Source organism: Cajanus cajan, chromosome 7, assembly GCF_000230855.2.
Source record: "Cajanus cajan strain Asha chromosome 7, NIPB_CcT2T_4, whole genome shotgun sequence".
Taxonomy (NCBI): Eukaryota; Viridiplantae; Streptophyta; class Magnoliopsida; order Fabales; family Fabaceae; genus Cajanus; species Cajanus cajan.
In genome coordinates, this window is record NC_138523.1 from 43,492,823 (window position 1) to 43,516,453 (window position 23,631).

The 23,631-nt window shown below is 34.1% G+C and overlaps 2 protein-coding genes across 3 annotated transcripts in view; both read right to left on the minus strand.

Moving 5' to 3' along the window:
- The window catches only part of LOC109795462 (ubiquitin C-terminal hydrolase 12), a 49,358-nt gene extending 43,579 nt beyond the window's left edge, over positions 1-5,779 (minus strand). Inside the window, exons 1-2 of one of the 2 annotated variants that reach the window (XR_014427858.1) lie at positions 5,581-5,778; positions 4,187-4,303 (exon numbers count right to left, since the gene is read on the minus strand). The gene's annotated coding sequence lies outside the window, so the exon portion shown is untranslated. Of the gene's footprint in view, positions 1-4,186; positions 4,304-5,580 lie in introns of both variants that reach the window. The other variant, XM_083059724.1, reaches the window with a different exon arrangement.
- A 7,471-nt stretch (positions 5,780-13,250) lies between these two features.
- LOC109791406 (Actin-binding FH2 (formin homology 2) family protein) lies at positions 13,251-17,618 on the minus strand. The gene is made up of 4 exons (XM_020350701.3): positions 15,491-17,618; positions 15,036-15,229; positions 14,456-14,691; positions 13,251-14,172 (listed from the first exon to the last, which is right to left on the minus strand). The coding sequence occupies exons 1-4, from the start codon at positions 16,972-16,974 to the stop codon at positions 13,432-13,434; spliced, it is 2,655 nt and encodes an 884-aa protein (XP_020206290.1). The 5' UTR covers positions 16,975-17,618; the 3' UTR covers positions 13,251-13,431.
- Positions 17,619-23,631: the final 6,013 nt, after the last annotated feature.

Below are 23,631 nucleotides of genomic sequence, written 5' to 3' on the forward strand. Positions count from 1 at the left end.
TAGTGATGATCCTCAACAAATATTAAACAAACTTGATAATATGTTTATGGTGTTTATCCTTCAAGGACTCCACAAAGATTACGGATCTATTCGAGATCAAATCTTGACAAATCCTGTCATTCCTACAGTAGAAGAACTCATAGATCGACTGATTCGGGTCCCTTCACCAGAGGCAGATCCTCACACAGAATCTGAGTCCTCTGCTTTTATCTCTAGTACAGCTGACCGTGAAAGTCGAGGGTGTGGTCGAGGTCGTGGTCGTGGTAAAGGGGGTAGAGGAAACCTCCATTGTACCTACTGTCAGAGAGATGGACATACACGAGACAGATGTTATTCCTTGCATGGCTTTCCGAGCAAGACAGCTAATGTGGTTCAATCTCCAACTTCAGCTCCAGAGCTCAAGATTGAACCGGAGGGCAATCATCCAATCACATTATCTACCGATGATTACCAAGAGTATCTTCAATTGAAGGCAACTAAACAGGCCTCCTCTTCCATTACTGTTGCTCATACTGGTAATTCTACGGTTTGTCTCTCTCATTCTACTTCTATTGGACCTTGGGTTTTGGACTCCGGTACTTCTGATCACCTAACTAGTAATGTCTCCCTTTTCCCTAACCTATTATCACCTAAAACTCCACATCATATCACTCTTGCAGATGGGTCAAAAGTTCAAGCCACTGGTATTGGCCAAATATCACCTCTCCCATCACTACCATTAAAATCTGTTTTACTAGTTCCTGGATGTCCCTTTAATTTGATTTCTATAAATAAGTTGACTCGGTCACTAAACTGTGTCATAACCTTCACTTCTGATTCTTTCTTGATACAGGACCGGAGTACGGGATAGACGATTGGAGTCGGATCTGAATCACATGGTCTCTACTACCTTCAGCCTTCTACCTCTACCATATGTGCATCTATTGAGTCTCCTGGTTTAATTCATCGTCGCCTGGGTCATCCAAGCTTGAATAAATTAAAGAAAATGGTACCTCATCTCTCACGGTTGGTGTCCTTAGAGTGTGAGTCGTGTCAATTAGGGAAGCATGTTAGAGCTTCTTTTCCTAATAGTATTAATAGTCGAGCTATGTCTCCTTTTGATGTTATTCATTCTGATGTTTGGGGTCCTAGTCACATTCCTTCTCTTTTAGGACATAGGTATTACGTCACCTTTATTGATGATTTTTCTAGATGTACTTGGATATTTTTAATGAAAAATCGTTCTGATTTATTCAATATTTTCCTAAGTTTCTATTCGGAGATCAAAACTCAATTTGGCAAAGTAATTCGGATTTTACGAAGTGATAATGCTAAAGAATATTTTTCAGATTGCTTCAAATCATTTATGGCTTCCCATGGCATTCTACATCAATCTAGTTGCCCTCATACACCTCAACAAAATGGTGTAGCTGAGTGAAAACATAGACATATTGTGGACACTGCTCGTACTTTTTTATTGAATGTCAATGCACCCCCAAAGTTGTGGGGCGATGCTGTCCTCACTGCAAGGTATTTAATAAATCGAATGCCATCATCTGTCTTGAATGATTAAGTACCTCATTCCCTATTATACCCATTGGATTCCCTTTATTTTGTTCATCCTCGTGTCTTTGGCTGTACTTGTTTTGTCCATGATCTTTTCTCAGGAAGTGCTAAGTTGTCTGCTCGGGCCATCAAATGTGTGTTCTTAGGATACTCCCGTGTCCAAAAGGGGTACCGTTGTTACTCTCCTGCTACGCGTCGATTTTACACCAGTGCAGATGTCACTTTCTTTGAAGATACACCATATTTTATTGCCACAGATGTTTCTCCGGTTGACTCAGATCTCCTCTCTCAGGTATTGCCTATTCCTCATTTTGATCATAGTGTGCCTCCTACCACACCTGCTACTTTAGAGGCACTAGATCCTCCCGCACTACCAGGGTTTGACCATCCTCTACACCGATTTGGGATAACCTATGAGCGTCGATCACATACTGTTGTTCCTCCCAATGATTCTTCAATTGAGCCATGTGATTCTACTCCTGCTTCAGTCTCCTCACCTACTCCGGCCCCACCTACCTCAGTTGACTTGCCCATTGCTCTTCGTAAAGGTAGTCGTTCTACTTGTAATCCTCATCCTATTTATAACTTTCTTTCATATCATTGTTTGTCTCCTACCTATTATGCTTTTGTCTCTGCTATTTCCTCTATTACCATTCCCAAGACAGTACAGGAGGCCTTAACCCATCCAGGATGGCGACAAGCAATGATTGATGAGATGACAGCTTTAGACTCCAACCACACTTGGGTACTTGTCCCACCTCCGCCTGAAAAATCTGTCGTTGGATGTCGGTGGGTATTTAATGTTAAAGTGGGCCCTGATAGACAGGTGGATAGATTGAAAGCTCGTCTTGTGGCTAAGGGATACACGCAAGTATATGGTTTGGACTACACCTTCTCTCCAGTTGCGAAGATGGCCTCAGTTCATCTCTTCTTAGCTATGGCTGCTATGAGGCATTGCCCTTTGTTTCAATTAGACATCAAAAATGCCTTCTTACATGGTGATTTAGAGGAGGAGATTTATATGGATCAACCTCCTGGGTTTGTTGCTCAAGGGGGGTCTGGTCTTGTATGTAAATTACAAAAGTCCTTGTATGGCCTCAAACAATCACCTCGTGCTTGGTTTGGTCGGTTTAGCAAAGTTATACAGGAATTTGGAATGATCCGCTGCGAGACAGACCACTCTGTCTTCTTTAGAAGCTCATTGACACATAGATTTATCTATCTTGTTGTTTATGTAGATGATATTGTGATTACAAGTGATGATCAGGAGGGCATCAAGGCTCTGAAGCAACACTTATTTAAACACTTTAACACTAAGGATTTAGGTTCCCTACGTTATTTTCTCGGGATTGAAGTTGCTCAGTCAAAGTCCGGTATTGCTATTTCTCAGAGAAAATATGCCCTTGATATTCTAGAAGAGACCGGACTTACAGATTGTAAGCCAGTTGACACTCCCATGGATCCTAATGTGAAGCTTATGCCTAATCAGGGGGAGCCTTATTCTGACCCAGGGAGATATCGGAGATTAGTGGGAAAATTGAATTATCTCACCATGACCAGACCTGATATATCCTTTCTTGTCAGTGTTGTAAGTCAGTTTCTTAACTCTCCCTGTGAGAGTCATTGGCTTGCAGTTGTTCGAATCCTTAGATACATCAAAAGATCACCGGGAAAAGGACTTGTTTACAATGATAGAGGACATACAAACATTGTTGAATATTCAGATGCAGATTGGGCAGGTGATGCAAGTGATAGGCGGTCAACATCAGGCTATTGTGTCTTCATGGGTGGTAATCTTGTCTCATGGAAGAGTAAAAAGCAAAGTATTGTTGCACGATCAAGTACAGAAGCAAAATATCGTGCTATGGCTCACACCACATGTGAGCTCTTGAGGCTAAAATTCTTAATTCAAGAGTTGCAGTTTTGCAAGGTTGGTCATATGGAACTAGTTTGTGATAACACCAGTCAGCTTTATACCTCTCCTCTAATCCAGTTTTTCATGAGAGAACAAAGCATATAGAGGTTGACTGCCATTTCATCAGAGAAAAGATTCTCTCCGGTATCATCAAGACCTCCTCAGTTTGCTCCAAGGATCAACTTGCAGATATCTTTACTAAATCTTTACGAGGTCCTAGGATAACATATATATGTAACAAGCTAGATGCATATGATATATATGCTCCAGCTTGAGGGGGAGTGTTAAGATAATTCTGTTTAGATATACTAGTTTATCTTCTCCTAAATTCTAGTTTAGTTTCCTTAGTCAGTTTTATCTAAATCCCTAAACTTTAGGGATTAATTATATTTTATGCCTATTTATTTTATTGTACTCATTCAGATTCAATAAGAAGAAATTATTCATATTCAAGTCTATTCATAAGAATATTTAGAAATGCTATGCATAATTGTTCTATGTATTTTATTAACAATAAGTAAGTTTAACTTCTTCATAAATAAACTTTACGATTGTATTTTTTAACATTCTATTATCTGTTGAATTTCATCAACTTTTATTGAAGCTACAATTAAATCATTTCTACTACAGAAATTGAAAAGTTCTTTTCCAGAATAAATGAATTGCAATACAGAAATTAAAAAAAAAAATCTAAATTTTGATGTTTCAATGTCAAGCAGAGCACACCTTTGGCATTGACAACATATTGGTAGTTAGAGTCCCAGTTTTGTCACTCCAAATAACAGCAGTGCTGCCAACAATGACATTTAACCAGCCATATGCGTTGTTCCAAGAGCCAAACAACTAATATAAAAGAAACGTAATCAATGCAAGAAAAAATAAAAAATCAAGACTAAATTAACTTTCCATTACATTGAATATATGCTGATTTCTTACAAAAACTAATTCAATCATAGCACATTAGGAGAAGTCTAGAGTCAGTAGGGAACCAAGTAATTCTATTTCAGGGACAGATTAGCTAAGACTAGGCATTTGACTTCTACTTCATGTAACATGTAGTGCAAAGCACAGCCGTTATAAAGGAGATTTCCAAGAAAATACGTTGAGGAAATGAGAAGCTATGACACATTTTTTTGTCGTTTTTTTTTCAAATACACTAAGGATGATTATCATCTTCCAAACTCAATAAAAATCATAATGAATTTCTTCTTTTGAGAGATAAATAGACAAATTACTAAAACAAAATTTAGTAGTGCTCGAGATACTACAATATAGTATAGACAACAATAAAATTAAGTTCTGATCAATTAAACTATTCAATGACAATTACGTAGACAACAGGACAAAAAAAAATGGCTTAGAAATTTCAGATGTCGAAGTTTCTTGGTTTTTTGCTATTTTATGAGATTCAAGACAGTTATTACGCAAATGTGATTATTAAATGTCCAAGCAAATGATGATTACTGAAATTTGAGGTTTAAAAGGAATTGGATTCTCCCTTTAAGGTCACAAAATAAAATAAAATTAATGCCTCAAGGACACACCTTTTAGACCCTATTGTCTATTGTTATATAGAGTATAGACTAAAAAGTAAATTTACAAAACTATAAGAACTAAAAAGAAACAAAAACACTAAAATGAAATGTTTTTAATTGTAGGAACTAATAGGTAAAGGTTATGACAATATAGGGACCAAAAGGATACTTACACCATTTATTAACAACTAAAACAGAACCTAATTTTCTACATGAACAAGAATTTTTCCATATTAAACTTTACATAAGTGCCATTACCTTAAACATAATGTCAAATTGAACTTAAGATATCCAAACCAAATTGAAAACAATACTTAAGGACAGCGAAGAATCGAGTCTCATTGCACTCCAAAGAGAAAAAAAAAACAAAAACAAAAACAAAAAAAAACAAGAATCAGAAAAAATAAAAACAAGAATAAAGTTCAATTCAAAATCAGAGAAGGAAAAGCAATCACAAATGTTAAGAAAGGAAAAGCAAGAAATGGAAGAGGTATTGTGTGTGGCGAAACAAAGAAGTTCAAATAACAGAGGAAAATGAGAATCAGAGAAGCAAAATCAATCAATGTATGAAAGGTTCTACTTTACTTATGCATCTTCTTCGGCTTTTGTGTTGTTCCGCTGTTGTTTCTTTTCGGCGACCATTTCAACTTCGAAGAGAAAAGAGGCAAACGAAAGAGCGCTACAAAAATGAACTCAGACGATACGAACACCGGAAGTATAATATAGAGAGACAATAATTTGCTTGAGACGTGTGAATCTGTTATTTATTAAATAAAAGAGACCACCACCAAATAAAAAGTCCATTTATGTCATAAGTTCAAAAGGTCCAACAAAACTTTATCCGCTAAGGTAAATTTATGAGCTAATATTTTATTAAAAAAATAAATAAATACAATTATTACAATATTATCTTAATTTATTTTATAAATTATTCTACTTCATGGTTAATTTATTTTACAGGCTAAATTCTCATTTTATTTTTTTTTATAAAAACATTTTAAAGTAATAAAAGAATTGGAAAATGCATGAAAAAACCGAAACAAACAACTAGAAATTGCAACAACCGAAAAAGCATAACTGAGAAAAAAAAAATAGAAAGAAAAAACTGTGAAACCCTAAGGCAAAGATGCTTACATCAATATTTAATAAATTCGTTAATTTATAATTATTAATATTTTAACTTGTGTAATATAAGGATAAATATTTATTTTATGTAATTCAAATTTATAATTAATAAATAACTTATATTGTTATATAAAACTCTTTTAATCATAAAATTTTTTAAAATATATAATAAAATTAAATTTAACAAATAACAATGATAAATAAATAAATAAAATAAGTGATTAAATGAAACTGTAACGACCCAGCTGGTCACTACACACTACACAGTACACCTGAAAAACTGGACAGAAAGGAACAAGTGTATATATATAGTGTCTAAAATATACATATATACATGGCCCAAGTCTGACTAGATTCAAATGTACAAAATACATCAATCGCTACTACACCTAGTAGCTAAAACACCAAAACATCCACAAGAATCAAGCTCTATCTGTCAGCTGCAGACCTGCCGTAAGCCACCAACCTATCCCTGCTCTGCTCTCATACGTAGTATGATCATCGCAGTCCAAATCACATGGAAACAACAAGGGTAAGCTAGTGAAAAGAAACAATTATATAAATTTAGAAATAGTAAACAACTACCGTTATCCGAACATCAATTAGCAATAACAACCGTAAACAACAGTACACATCGATAAATAGTAGTAAACACACAATGCGTCGTCACGCATATCAGCTCGGAGATCTCCTACCACAGCTTAGCCTTACGGCCTACAACAGCTCCTATCAGCACGGAGCACAACACCGTCTTAGCGGCTATAACAGCACCACAATAGTGGCTAACAGCACCGACTTAGCGGCTATAACAGCACCACAACAGTGGCTAAACACAGCATACCGCTCAGCAATAAACAGCACAGCAAAACAGCTCACAGCACAGCACAACACCAAAATCAGCATACGGCACAGCTAAGTAGTATTCAACACAACTTACTACTCACAACTCGGCTCATCATTCTAGAGCACAACCATATTATAAATCATCATTTAAAATCATCAATAATAGTCCAGCTCAGCATAGCGAGATACATCCATTACAGCTTAACATCATTTTTCAGCATTTACATCTAGTCAGCACAACATATCTATCAATTACATCTCAACTCAGCAATTACAACATAATTCAACAACTATCAGCATATAATTCAGCTCGACTCAAACAAACAATAAAGTTTAGCATTAGCATCACATATCACAACTCAACGTTACATCATTAACAACATACCGCACAACACAACTTTTCATCACACGACATTGGCAACATTAATCAGCATAAACAACATTCAGCACAGCTCAGCTTAATAGTACAGCCTATCGTCTTACAGCACTTCTAAGCATCTTACAGCAATAAACACCTAACACAACTCAACATCCTCAAACAACAATTTCAGCTAGTCATCCCATCATATTCCTCAATTTCGGCTTAGTTCAGCATAAAACAATATTATCAGCAATTCAGCATATAACTTCACATCCTCATACGCGCCCGGCGCACTCATGGTCGTGCCTGGCGTGGCACAACCAGAGGGCTCCAGAGGCCAGCGTGCCCGGCGCAAGCGTGCCTGCGCCCGGCGAGACTTAGTCAGAGTCCAAAGCTCTTTCACGCCTGGCGCAATACCCGATTACGCCCAGCGCAGGCCAGGCAGAGACCTCCCTTGGTCTCGTGCCCAGCGCAAACCAAATTGCGCCCAGCGCCCTCGAGGCAGAGACTCCCAAGGAGTCTCACGCTTAGCGCGACAAGGGCCGCGCTCAGCGCAGCACATCAATATCATCATTCAGCTCAATAATCATTCATCACTAACAGCTTAAAACAACATGATCAACACCTAATATGACCCAACCATCTTGTTTACAACTCATCTATCTTGTCAATTTACTCACCCAAACAACAAGAATACACCTAAGCACCTAAAACAACTTTCAACTTAACCAAATCACTAAATGTGAAATGGCAACCATCACAGTAAACAGCGCATCAAGAGTTATACTACTCCTACCATGCTCATCCTTATCTCATATGAAAGATAATCAAATTTCCTACAACTCTCATGAAGATACCAAGTCTTAATTCCTTCATCTACCATGTTAAAAATGATAAAAAACCGCAACAGCTATAAACAAAGCTAGCAGCTCGACCCCTCTTCACTAAAACAGCCATATGTAGAGTTCTAAAACTCCTTTTTGGGTGATTCCAGCGTCATTGGAAAGCTAACATCCAAGGCTACAACTTTCATGAAGACTGCAAAGTCAAATTCTGAAAAACCAATGCGCGCCCAGCTCATTAAGAGCGCGCCCGGCTCAATCCTCAACCAGAGACCTAGAGAGATCTATTGCGCCCGGCGTGGTTCTCCCCGAGCCCGGCGCGGTTAACCCAGAAACTTCCCATTTCAAGTAGCGCCCAGCGCGAAGAACTGAGCCCGGCGCAAATTCAAACGAGAACCCTCACTTACTTCGAAAATCTCATCAAAACCTGCGAAAACAACCAGCAATCCAACATGCAAACCATCCAAAATACCACATTCTCATCCTAGAGTCCAAAAATACTATCTTTTCACCCATGCATGTAACAATCAAGAAAAACCCAAATTTCTCTTGAACCCCAAAGTCCCAAAAAAAAAACTCAATGTGTCACCCAAACAGCCAAGAATTCGAAATCAAAATCAACCACACGAGTTCTTAGACTCATTTAAGCCAAACCACAACAAGAAAACTAACTTCCCTTACCTCGGTGAAGAATCCGAGCTTCGGGATCGAGGAGAATGGAGAAGAAGATGGAGGACGGACGGAGAAAATCAAAACTCGCGCCTCTGCTAGCTTTCAACACAACTCCTCAACTCCACCACCTAATGGTTCCAGAGAAAGACCAAAGGCAAAGAGAAGACAAAGAAAAATTTGAGAGTGAATGAGGGAAGGAGAAAAGAGTATGAGAGTGATAGTGAGGAAGAGAAAAGGGAACGGATACGGGGTCTCACAGAAACTGTTGAAAAACACTTTCATTAAAAGAAAACTTCCTAAACTCGTTTAACATAATTATTCTAATTTATATATAAATAGTTTTCAAAATCTTTAATATTAATTAATTTTTACAGAAAAAATAATCTAAAAAGTATTTTATTCTACTATTTTTTCTTTCCATTTCTTTTCATACACCCCTTTAGTGATCTTATTTTAAATAAAATAATAAAGAATTTGATTTTAAAAATTAAATTAATATAAAGTTATAGTTGTTAAATAAATAATGAATAATTAATATTTTAATATTTTTTCTTCTAAAGTGAAAGATAAAGCAGATGTGTCAAATATAATTGTATAAAATAAATTGAGTTTTTTTAAAGCTAAATTAACTCATGCACTTACTTTTCACAAGCTTTCAAATTTCTTTTACCAATAAAAAATACAATAACAATTTTAAAGATCAAACTCCATATCTTATGCATGTAATTACAATTTACAATCGCTCACCATTAAATAGATTCTAGTGATTCATAAACTCTTTTTTTTTAAATGATTATAAAATTATTTATTTCTTAAAAGATAAAAAAATTGCTTGTTTTTTTTTAAATAATCAATTTAGACAAACATATAGAAAAATAGAAAAATATTTATCTTATTAGAAAATTAAATTCAATAAATTGACTGTTAATATATATAGAGAAAAACAATTTATTTTGGGTCAGTTTATTATACATATTAAAAGAATATAATAAACTCAATATATATTGTCAGCTTATAATAATTTTCAAAATTGAAACAAAGGCATGATCTTTTCTATAAGTTTTTTTTAAAATAAAAACTTATTCTAGTTAGTATTGGGTTAAACATGTCAATTTAATTCAAGTTCAAATTTTAAATCTATATTTAATCGAATAAGTTTAAGCAACCAACTGACTACTTGAACCGAAATATCATCACATCTATACTATCTACATGTCATTCCCTATTGCAAACAAGAAGAAAAAAGGAATAGCACATGAAAATTAAAAATTCTGGTGACTCCTGCATCTCACTAATTAATAGCTTAGATTTATTAAAAATTACAAATCTCGGTGATTACCGCATCTCACTAAGATTTATTATTTTCAATAAATTTCAAACAATCTTAAGTGATTTTGAGTCTAACACTTTTTTTGTTTGCAATTTGTTGAAAATCACATATCTTGATATCTCCCGCATCTCACTAAGATTTATTATGTGTCAAAGTTTTTTGTGTCTAGCACTCTCTATTATCTGAATTTTATTGAAAATTACAAATCTTGATGACTTCTGCATCCCAACTAAGACTTGTAATTTTCAATAAATATCAAACAATTTGAGGATTGAAGTCCGAGAGTCGAGCTTCGAAAGAAAATTCTTCTTCTTCTCAATTCTTGGCTATTCTGAGCCAATCTTCAAGTAAAGGAAGCTAGAATGTAGATTGATTGGTTGCATGTGCGTTTAGGAACTCAATTGGTGCATGAATTTTGAGAATAAATGGTTGGATTAAAAGATTCCTCATTTTTTGGGTTTTTAGGAAAATTGGAGTTTTAATGATTTTGATGCATCAGGTGGGTACATGTTGAATCTGAGAGTGAGTTCAGATTGTATGGAATCTATGTATTACGTTGTATGGATTGTATGTGGCTGGATCCTCTAATTTTCAGGTGTTGGAGGAAATTTCCAAAGTTTTGGGGGTGGCTATTTGAATTTGCGCCAAGCATGTGTTTTTGGCATTGGACGTGCATTCATCAGAAGCAACCATTTTCTAATCACACCAGGCATGAGGTGAATCACATCGGGCGTGAGGAGAGTCATGTCGGACGCGATATTAGATGGTGATGTTTCATGGCACTTTCTGATATGGCGCTGGGCGCAGGGTAAGTGCGCCGGGTGCGGAAACCTCTAGAGATCTCTATCTAGACGGTGTTGGGCATAGGGTTAATGCATCGGGCATGGAGATTCCTGTGAGTCTCTGTTTGAATGACGCTGGGCACGAGCTGAATGCGTCGGGCGTGGAAGAGCTTAGGGCTCTCGGTTGGATTTAGGTCGAGCGCGAACTGATTGATGCTTAGTGATGCTGATTGAAAATGATGTTTTTGCACGTTTAAGAGTGAAGTTGGATCAAGTATGTATGATATATGATGTACGGTGATGTATGATTCATATGTATGCTTGGTAATGATATATATGAATGTTTGAATATGATATGACATGTGTATATGTTCATATGAGGATGATATTGATCATGATGGTGGATTGACCATGTATGATGTATGATGCATTATTGCATGTGATGCCTTATGGCATGTGTCTAGCCTAGGACTTGAGGAGAGGGAAATGTTTTTGAACTAGAAGAGCTCACATAGAGTTTCTTGAGAGTGGTGCTTAGATAGGCCACTGATATAAATGAGAGTGGTGCTTGGATAGGTCACTGGTGGGTGAGTCTCCTCTAAGTCCTTAGCTAGTGTTGTAGCAGGGTATGAGGTCGACGGTTATTCTCTTAACCAAGTACTGAGGAAGGTGCGTGGTTCCTTGCGGATAGTCGGTGGGCGAACTCCACAAGTGACTTGGTAATGCATGCCAAGGTCGTGGTAAGTCTGTACTCAACTGTGTTATACCTGACGATGGAACCAAACTTCCAAGTGTGTAAGTGACATCATCCGAGTAAACCCAAGTGAGGATTTATATCCTGATTAGCTGTGACCGAGCGGACGCATTGGGCATGAAAATGGTTGGGGTGATTTCGGTAGGATTGAGATGTCACTTATACTACTCTATTGTTAGGGAGATCTCCTAGGTGTATGCGTGACGACGCATTAGATGATTGATATGCATTGATATCTATCATGAGTTGCTATTATTGCATGATTTCCAGTATGATGAAGTGTGTGGTGTTAACTTCATATTTGATGAATTGATGATTGTTTGAGATGGGAGTCCCGTTGGGACTTGATTGGATGAATGTGTAGTATAGATTTTTATTTTATACTTGTATGGTTGCTTTTTGAACTCTAGCTTACCCTTCTGTTTCCATGTGGATGGACTGCGATGATCATATTGTGTATGAGAGCAAGTCAGGGTTAGGTTGGAGCTGGCTATGGTGTCTAGCGCGAGATGGAAAGTTTTGTTCCACTATTACGGTTACCATCTTAGGTAACTGTTTGTTTGTGCTTGACCGGTACTAGGATAATATTATTTTGGATGACTATATATGCATAGTTCTATATTTTGTACATAAATATTTATAATTTCATTTACATGTATATTTTGTTATCCAACTTAATATTTTATTTTAGTTCACTAGTTTATTAGTGCGATTCCAGTAAGCGTAGGGACGAGTCGTTACATAACTCACTTAAATACATGACTTATTCTCATATATTACACAAGTTTCACAAAAACACCTATTATTTAAAATCATAATAGAGCAAGGATATTGATTATTCATCGATAAAAAAGAACATTTGACATAAAAGTATGAGATAAAAAAAAAAAAGATAATCAATTATTTTTGTTACCACAATCAAAATAATTGAGATTTTTTCAAATTGATATGATTAAAGAATCACACAAGCACAAAGTTGTCATGTAACATAAATCACTAATCAAGGTCTATTTTGGATTAATATACTAGGTCCAACTAAAGACCCATTAATCCAACTCATATTTATTAGTGCATCTCATACTTGCATCGAACTACAATCCTTAACACTCTTGCTTACTTCGAACAATTTGGTCACACATTCATTCAATTAATTGATGTATGACCAACTCTTGTATAAATTCACATGCATCATAGTTTTTGTTTTATACCTATAAATATGACGAAACACAATAAACCATTAAAATTTAAAATTATATCATATTACTCTAATCTTTTATCAGGTTCACCTTAGTGATTTCATTATAAATTATTTGGACACTTAATTAATGTTTTAAAGAGTTTTTATTGAAAATAAAAAAATATTTTTCATAAAAAAATCTCTAAAAAAATATTTATAGACTTGTATCTAAATGACTATAAATAAGTAAATTTTATAATAAATATAATATTTTAACATATAAATTATATTGTAATTAAATATTATAATAAATAAATAAATATTTAAATTATACCATTTGGATAACACTTTTTTAATAAAAAAAAAGTGTAGAGAATAAATACATCGAAGTTCCATATGATTAGAAAAGTCAGATAGTACAAAATCCAAATATCCAAAAAAAAAAAAAAAAAAAAAGCAAAGCAAAGCAAAGCAAAACAAAGTTACACTCATTTGTTTATAATTTCCATCGTATGAACAGAACACACGAGACAGTGTTTAATCCTAAAATCTAGGATCTATCTAAAGGGAGCATAACAAGAGGATTGGGGCTACGTGAAGCTTTAGACCTCCTAAGTTCTTTACAGACATTATCCAACATCCCCAGAAAATCTCTCACAATCACAAATATCCTAAGCGGGTTCACATCTTCTTTGCTCACAACATCCCCATGAAAATACTCCGTAATCTCTTTCACACGTGCCAACACTCTATCTTCATCTCCTCGCAGCTCCTTGAGGTTCCCATCACCATAGTTCAGGAACCACTTCATGGAGCGCACAAAGTTCACGCTCCTCTCATCCCCATGCAACTCCTCCACCACACGCTGCAGCTTCGCCATTCCTTCTGAAAGGTTCGAGACAGAGCTTGCAAGTACGTCCAAGTCAATTGTGGCTGTTTTCTTCACGTTGTATAACTCGGTGCTGAGGCCAGACACGAGTTCTAGTCCCATTCTCTTGTAGTCTTCTTCCTTCTCTTCCTCCGTTCGGTTCTTGCTTCTCTGGCTGATTTTCCCCATGATGCTGTCTGAAACTTTTATTCCTTCTGCACGAACAATCTCCTGAACGACGAAATGGAGCAACGTGGTTTTGCCATCGGTTCCTTTAACGTCTGAAAGCTTGAGAAGGGCGTCGAGTTTGAATGCTCTAGCACCTCCTCTGATTGTTCCAACGTTCATGCGGTTCCCCGTTTTCAGCACTGCTTCTAGCAACTTCAGGAAGAGCCTGCTTGATCGTAGCTCCTTGCATGCTTCCTACAGTAATGGACAAAGGACAATGTCAGAATGAGAATCATAAAGCTTTCTTTTGCTTTCAATGGGGTTGAAAAACCTTGGCTAGTTTTACTATGTGTCTATTTAAATACAAACTTAATAGAAATTTTGAATTTTTTTTACTAAAAATTAAAAAAAAATTCTAGTAAAAAAACTTTCAAAAATATTTATAGCTTATATCCAAATAAATTCTATCTTTTAATTTTGATCAAATAACAGCACACAAATAAATACACAGTGTCTAAGTTTTGTCCTTGATGGTTACCTCGAGCATTGAGAATGAGTTTCTGAGGTGGACTACTTCATCATCAAATGTCTCTCTGAAAAGCATGCCTTCTACCCTTTGAAAAGCAAATGGCACCTCAAGCATTGACCTCACGAACCTTTCGGCGGACCCCAATTCATTGATGTCACCTTTATAATTTATGAGTTTGGACTCTTCCTCCTTGGTAGGTACCATTTTCACTAGTGCCTCTAGTTGTGGCAAAGACAACCCCTTCCCTGGTTTTCAAAACGATTTAATAAGATATTCGACAACGATATTAATTTCTCCATCAATTTTCTTCAGCATATGGTATAAATGCACATGAATAAGCTGATGCTATATAAATAAAAGTCGGTGTGCGATTTTACTTGGTGGCCATAACAAGTGATTATTACAATATATAACTCGAGTAAGAGATATTTTATTTCGCGAGTATGGGACAGTTATCAATTTATAATACTATTTCCACCATAATTATGACAAGATGCGCTTCATATAACATTTTTAAACAATAGTTTTATCTCGTGGGGGACCCTTTTTTGAGGCATATTTTCATATAACTGAGGAGTTTTTTATTTACCTTGCATTAAGGCCTCATCACAGACATGCTCAGCTGTCGCATTCAGAGCTTTCGAGAGTATGGTTATGTTCTGCAGGCGTTTTGGCTCAAGTACATGTTTGCTTGGAGATGGGGTTTTACTCTTTGTTTCGTCGTTCTTAATTGAATTTTGCAAATTGTAACCAAAAAGAGACTCGATCATTTCCTCATCCAACCTGAATAAAATTCATAACGTGCTGAATTGCTTAAACTTGAAAAAATGAAAAAGGGTTTAACGGTGATGCACTCATGTGTAAAACTTTTTAAAATGATCATCCAATCCCATGCAATATACATAAATTTCATTAATTTTTACGATAATTATCTTAAAAATCATCCAAATCATAATTTATTTTTGAATAGCTGACCGTGGAAAACTTTTTACACAGTGGTATACCCAATGAAAATATTGCTATTACTAATGAAGTTGGACTTACTCGAATGAGCTTGATCGTAGCTTATCCCAAACCATTGTGCGATTTGGTGCGGCTCTTACTTTGTCCCAGTGAAGTGGTTTGAGTTTTGGCAAGGGTGCACCATCTTTACCAAGTGGGGTGAATTGAGGGAATTGAGATGGTGGAGGAGGTGGGGTTTTGGAACTGTGACTATTGCCTTTAAGAAATGGAGGAGGGCATGGTGGTGGGGGAATATTGGGGGGAGATTGTGTAGCGTAAGGTCCATGTGGAGAAGGCAACTCTTTATCTGGACTTTGATTTGAACCTGAGAAAGTATCTGAATTTATGGGAGATGATAAGTTATTAGATGTCAAAGAAAGTGGGGAATGAGAGGAGACTCTAGACAAGGAAGTGAGAGAATGCAAAGAAAATAATGGCATTTGCAATGGTGGAGGTGGGGGAGGAGGAGGTGATGGAGGAGGAGGAGGTGGAAGAGGGGAAGTCAACGATTTTGGACATTGGACAGAGTTCTCAATCTCTTCATGTTTTGGACTATTTGGTGAATGAGTAAGAGATTGCGTGTCACTGATAGTAATACTACCAGCTGAAGCATTGGAGAGTCTATTATTTGAGTGTGAATCAACAAAGGAATGAAAACTTTCATTATCTGATGAATGGCAATCTTCAGGGACAATTCTATCTCCAGAAGAAGAGTTGCCTCCATCAGATTCATCTTCACCTGTCACTGATTCCACATCTTCATGAACAGATGCAATTTCCTTAGTGGAAGAACCACTAACATTGTCATATTCTAAGCCTTCCTTGCAAGTCTTGTTCAAGTTGCAAGCATGTTGCTCTATGTCCTCACCTAAAGCATTAAGATAAAACAGATCTAGTCCTGAGTTTAAACTCACCTTGCTTGATGAACTTTGATAAGCACCTCCTTTTTCCTTGCTCTTGCTGCTACATAGAGGCATTGTCCTTTTGGGTTTCTTTGCTTGATTTGTGAGTCTCCTCCACACCAAGAATAATCCACAAGCACCAATCAATGTAGCAACCCCCGCTGACACAAGAATCGCTATTAGTATTCTTTTGGCCCTGCCTCTATCTTCATGGTGAGTTTTGTGAAGTGGTGGACTCTTATGATGCCGTGGATGATAATGAGGGTGCACGTGTGGAACAGGAGAAGGAGAAGGAGATGGAGCTTGAGATTCTTCAATGAAGGGTGATGGAGAAGGTGAGGGAGAGAGTAACTCCAAATCACCATTGGATGGTACTTTGGTGTGGAAACTCTTGAGACCAATCAAGGATCTAAACTTTTCCACTATCAAGGCTTGCTTCTCTTCATTCTCATCAAGTCCTGAGATTTTCTCAATCTGCTTTTCATTGTTCTCTTGAATGACGTGAGCTTGGAAGCTTCCCACTGCATTGAATAGAGTCAAAATGTGGGTTCTTTGTGATGATAGGAGCACCAAGAGGGTTATGATGACGAAGATCATGGTGAAATGCTCAGAGCCACAAGCCATTTGTTTATTTGCTTCCAACTAAAAGTCATCAAGACATCAATGCGACTTTCATCTTATAAAAGTAGTTTCCTTTCCCTTTTGTTGCATTGGTTTTTGAAGAATTGTCATTTGGATGGTGCTGGTGATGTGTTAGGGAAGATCTGGAACAGTGTCTTTAATGCTACTCCAAGGAACCCCTGAACCTGGCAGTTGTGGTTGTACTGGTCCTTCTTTACTTCCCTGTTCATACACTCTTATCTCCTCTCACCATAATCAATTCTACCCTACAAACAAACATCACTGTTAATGCATAGAATAAATAACATTGGAAAGTCTTTCCCTCCTTCTGTTTGACATAATTCTTTTGTCTTGTATGATGTTTTGTCAGCAAAGTAAAGTTAGAGGGCTTTTCTCCCGTTAGTTTGATTAAAACACTCAAAGATCCTCTCCCTTTTTCGCCCCAAGTTGAGGATTCAAAAGCATGGTGTATTGAGAATTTGAAGTTTGGATACAACTTTTTAGTAGCTAAAAGTCACCTAATCAAAACCATGTAAAAGTAGATAGTGGGTCCTGTTTTGTTGGGCTTGCCTAACGCTATGGGGTGATTCTACAAGATTTCTCCAACCCCATTATTGTAAAATAAAGAACAGGGATCCCTAGGGTGGGGACAAATAGCCCTTCTCCTTGGAGAAAATTTTAGGGAAATCAATGAATTTAATGTCTTAGAGTTTAGACCTATAGTATGCATGTTTGAGATCGAAATTTGGGAATTTCATGTGTGGTTTATTAAAATATAATAAATGTAAAGTTTTAGATTTACCTAATTAAATATGCTAATTAAACTCAAACTTTTTCTCGCATATCACGTGAAGACATGCACCAACGGCTAAAGCAATGAAATGTTGTTGATTGTTTAATAATGAGATGTTACAGAGACTACTAGTTCTCTTCCCTCAAGATTTTTTATTGATTATACACTCAAGTGTGTTCTTGCTTTCTTCTTGTTGAAAATGGGTATCCACGATTTGTTTTGAAGGATGTTGATTGTTATTGTTTTTAATTTAACGAAATTATTTTTAGCCTACGTTGTCTTCAGGTAAATTACTTGAGACGTTCATGTGCACTAACTAGAATGTAGGGTCAAATTAAGAACAACACGTATGATTTAACCATAGAGAATGCTCAGGTCTTGACAGCTGTTTGCAAAACCTGCTATGTGTCGTATTTCCATCAATTTTGTTGCTGTAGCCACGTCATTTATATTTATAAATTATATTTAAAATTTTATATAAGATGAATCAAAAAGACTAATTTAAAAAAAAATAATCAAAAGATCAATTTTCATAACAACTTTTATTTATATGTCACAAAATTAAAAAATTAAAAACAAAAAAAATATAATAATATTATAAAAAAATTAAAATAAAAAAAATAAATAATACAAATGAAAAACTAATTTATACTATAAATTTAAAAAAAAGATTATAACCAAACAAAAACTAAAACATATTAACAAAATATTAATATTAAACTTTTTAATTATAATAGATGTTACATTAAGATATAAATTAAAAAATATAAAAATAATATAAAAATATAGAAAATTTTATATAAATAAATTATTAAAAATATTAAATAAAAATAAAAATAAAATAAATAATTATAATAAAAAAAATAAAAAAAAAAATAACTGTTTCGGTAATACACAATTATAATAAGTATAGTAGAATTTCTCTATTTATAAATTATAAGAGATTTTGGAAAAAAGGAAAAAGAAAAAACATTTATTAGTACAGTGATAGCGTCACAATATTTTGTCACGACTAATGAGCAGCAGCATCAGTACTTAATCCAGAGATGGAAAATAATTTTTCTTTTTTAGCCGTATGTGTCATTGATTCTAGCACCAATGTAATTAAATCCGTAAAGCAGTAATGGCAATAATTTAATTTTTTTTTAAAACCCATGCAAATCTCGTAGGTACCCATGCAAATCCGTTCCAATTTGGACGGAAAAAATCTATATTTATCAAGTTTGGAATTTCTCCCAATCTGCTCTATCTCCGTCTCACTTGATAATATAATTAAAAAAATTATTTATATATATAATTGAAATTAAAATTATTTATATAAAAAAATTTGTATTATTTTATTTTTTTTATTTTTTTTTAAATTTGTTCATATTTACTTAAAAGAAGAAAAAAAATGTAAGAGTGAAGGCAAGGGCGGGGCTGCGAAATTCAAACCCCGTCAAGAACAGGAATGAGTACCTAAATTTTACCTAGCGGGTATCGGGGGCGAATTCCTGCCCCCACCCTGTCCTGTTGTCATGCCTATAAGTAGGCATGGCAACGGGGCGGGGCGGGGGCGGGTTTTACGTTCCCCGCCCCCGCCCCCGCAAATTTAAACCGCCCCCGCCCCCGCCCCCGATACCCGCCGGGGGTAAAATCTAGGTCCCCATCCCCGCCCCCGGCGGGGTTCGGGTTTCCCCGCCCCGTCCCCGCCCCCGCTCCTATTTTTTTCTTTTTTTTTTCTTCTATTTTTCTTTTAAATAAATATGAATAATTTTAAAAAAATAAAAGAAAAGAAAAATAATATAAATTTTTACATATAAATATTTTTAATTTTGGTTTATATATATATAAAAATAATTTTTTAATTATATTATTAAGCGGGGCGGGGGCGGGGGCGGGTATGGGGGCGGGGGCGGGGTGGGTATTAACATCCCCGACCCCGCCCCCGCCCCCGATTTTATCAATCGGGGAAAACCCGAACCCGAACCCGAACCCGATAAACACGGGTTTTCCCCGTCCAAATCGGGGCGGGTTCGGGCGGGTACCCACGGGGACGGGTTAGATTGCCATGCCTACCTATAAGTGATAGGAACATCATCAACATAATAATGCAGATACTTTTAACTTACATTCCACTACACCTGTCCATGCCTCATTGCTATGCCTAAATATAAGTGATAGGAACATCATCCATAGATATTTTTAACTTACATTCCACATTATTTTAATGTATGAAAGTTATTTTTAATGATTGTGAATCATGGAAGTTAACTGCAGAGTTTGATTCCGTTGCAAGAAAATTGCAGTAAATTATTTATTAGTTCATGTCGGCAAATAATTGTGTAAAGAGCAATATAAATATATTTTTTAAATGTAAAGAAAAATATAATGGTAGGGGGAAAATATAATTAATAATTTGATAAAATATAAAATAGAATATTAAAATATAAAAAGACATCCTCGAGGAGAATGAGTATATGAATATGGATCAACTAACAATTAGGAAAAACAATGAGACAGGTTGGGATGGGTTTTTGCTTTCTTTGCCCCCCTCTCATAAAAAGTGAGACGTGTTTAAATTTAAATTTTGAAGAGACAAATATATATTTTTAAGATATTTTCATCAAATTTTGTTGAGTACAAATAAATTCAAGGGATCCATTACTTTATTTTTAAATTTTTAATTTACTTATACATTTTAAGTATAATAAATTAAGTTAATAATTATATTAAAATAAAAATAATTAAAATATAAAAAATTATAAATAGAAAATTTAAGAATTAAAATTATATTTTTAATTAGATATATAATTTTAAATTTTTTACTTAATCATTATTACTTAATTATATTTGTTACATATTTGAATCTACCCATGCACTTGCACCCAATTTCTCATGTTAGAAAAAAATTGTCCCCGATTAAAGCAAGTTTTCTCCATAAAAATAAGTCAGGATCAAATGGATACCCAATTTCTCATGAATGTAAGTTTTGTTCCATACTAATTTTTTTAAGGTTTCGCCTTAAATTAATTTAATTTAATAAAAAAATAAGTAAAATCAGACAAATGATTATTTTTGTCAATAATAATGAGAGTTTGGTTTTCATGCCTACCAACAATCCATTTAACTCATGGAACAAACAAGTTAAGACTAACTAAAAAATATTAACTCGTTTAAACAATTTTATTTTGTTTAATCCATTTATAATACAAATTAGGATCTACAGATCATGAGTCAATATATCAGTTCACGAATCAATAGTTTTTAATACTAATTTATAATTTTAATTTTTAATAACAATTTATAATTTTTGTTAATATTACGTTCAATTTTTTTTATCATTTTTTATAAAAAAAATTCCAAAATTTTCGATCGTGTTAAAAATTTAAAACTTTTAGAAAGTCATATGTTTTATTACCCACAAGTTAATTAGATGGATCGTGATGACCCATATATCCAACTCTACCTTTACTATAAAATATAATTTGAGGAAGTTATAATAACAATTGCTTGATGAAAACAATTCTTAACTCGTGAATTCTTAGGTCGAACCAAAAATAACAAAAATAAGATTTTACTACTGATTAAAGAAAGAGTATTCTTTGTTCTGTTATTAATTACTCCATTATTATAGCAGAAAGGGAAGTGAAGGAGGAATCAGGGCCCATAATGTGGTGAAGGTTCAAATAATACATAATTGAAGGGCAGGAATAAAGAATACGGCATATGTATAGGCAGAGTATTTTAACATGAAAACAGAATCCAATGCAAATTTTTGTCAGAAATGAATTTATATGAGGGCAATTAGTAAACTATTTATACTTTAACATGCACTATCACTATGTCCGTAAACACTGCCTCTTATTGCTTCGTCGTCTTCTTATTTTGTTCTTCATTATTGAATTATTTAGCTTCCACTTCTTTCTATTTTTATACTTTTTAGTCATCCACTGCGGTTTTTCCGCGTTCATGAGAGAACTTTATGTTTGCCCTTTGTTTTCAGTTTTCATTACTTTTGGCAGCTGGGCCCTGACTTCAAAACCCGCTACAGACTAACAAAGGTAAATGAATTGAATAGGACTTAAAATAGGAAGTAATGTAACTTCTTAATTGTCAATCAGGATAAAATAACATTGATAAATCATCGAGTTATTGAAGTTCAGCTTCTTAATATTATTTTTCAAGAAACATCCAACATAAATTACTATCATGATTCTAATGATGAACAATATCTATTACATATTCTTTTAGGCCTTTTATTTATATTTATTTTATTTAAATTACTTTTCTTATTTGTAATATTTATGTGAATCATATTCCGAAAATTATAAAATAAAAATAGATATTTTCTTAAAAATAAAATATATCTAAAAAAAATTATATAACTATTTAAAAAAATAATAGTTTTGAACCGGTAGATGCAAAAAATATCCTAAAAAGTTAGGAGAATGAAAATATAAAAAAAAAAACGTAAGAAAATCCGTTATGGAAAAAGTTAAAAAAAAAAAACGTAAGATAATCGGTTAAGAAAAAGTTAGGAGAATAAAAAAAAACTGTAACAGAATGATGGGTTCTACTTTTTAAAAATAAAAATGAAAATTAAAAGTAATGAAGATGGTTGAGATGACATTTTGTGATTAAAGGGACAGGAATTGGAGTCAGTGATTAGAGATAGAAGATTTTGATCCATAATTATTACCGTTACTGTCATTGTTAGTCTCATTACACAACTTATAGTGGTGATAGAAATAAGAGTGTCAGGTGATAGTAATAGTGTGACAATATAATATTAAAATTAAAAATTGAATAAAAAGTTAAAAGAATCTTTATAAATCCTCTTGTTTTAAATAACATAAAGATATTCTCATGTAATATAGAAGTTCATGTTTAATATATAGGAAATGATTTATTTGAAATTAATTATCCTCATTTTAATTGTTATAATTGAGAGATTTTTTTCATATTTGAAGATTATGAAAAAATAAGTTTTAAACTAGATGAAGAGTTTTTAAATATATACAGAACATACAATAAATAATTGATATTTATAAATCCTCTCGTTTAAAAAAAAAACCTTATAAAGATATTCTCATGTAATATAGAGGTTCATGTTTAATATAAAGGAGATGATTTATTTGAAATTAATTATCCTCATTTTAATTGTTATAATTGAGAGATTGTTTTCATATTTGAAGATTGTGAGAAAATAAGTTTTAAACTAGATGAAGAGTTTTTAAATATATACAAAACATACAATAAATAATTGTGTAACACTATAATATTATATTATCATACTATTACTATCACCCGACACTCTTATTTCTATCATCATTATAGGTTGTATGATGAGATTAACAATGACAGTGACGGTAATAATTATTATGTTAATAGTCTATGATTTTTTTTTAGGTAAAACTTAAAATAAGTAATTTTTTATTCTAATAATTGATACTGATTATAAAACAAATAAAAACAATAAATGATAATATATATGTTTATAATATATAGAAGGGACAACTATATGCGCTTTGGCCTCCTCTCCATGGACAACTATGTGTGTTTTTTCCTTTTCATAATTACATTTGATACTCTCTATACATTATAAATATATATTTTATATAAATCAAACATATTATTTCAATAATTTTATCATTAATTCTTATAATTTAAAATAAATATTTTTGGTTTTATGATTACATTTTAAATCTTTTCGATTTCTGTCATAGTTTCTTTGTAACATCATTTTTTATATGAGTGACGTGTGTTTATTAATTTACATGATCATGTGTATTTGATTTATTGGATGATAATGTGTATCACGTGCTCATCAATAATTTTACTATTTATCTATAGCACATTTAATTTTAGTAAGTATTGACCGTCAA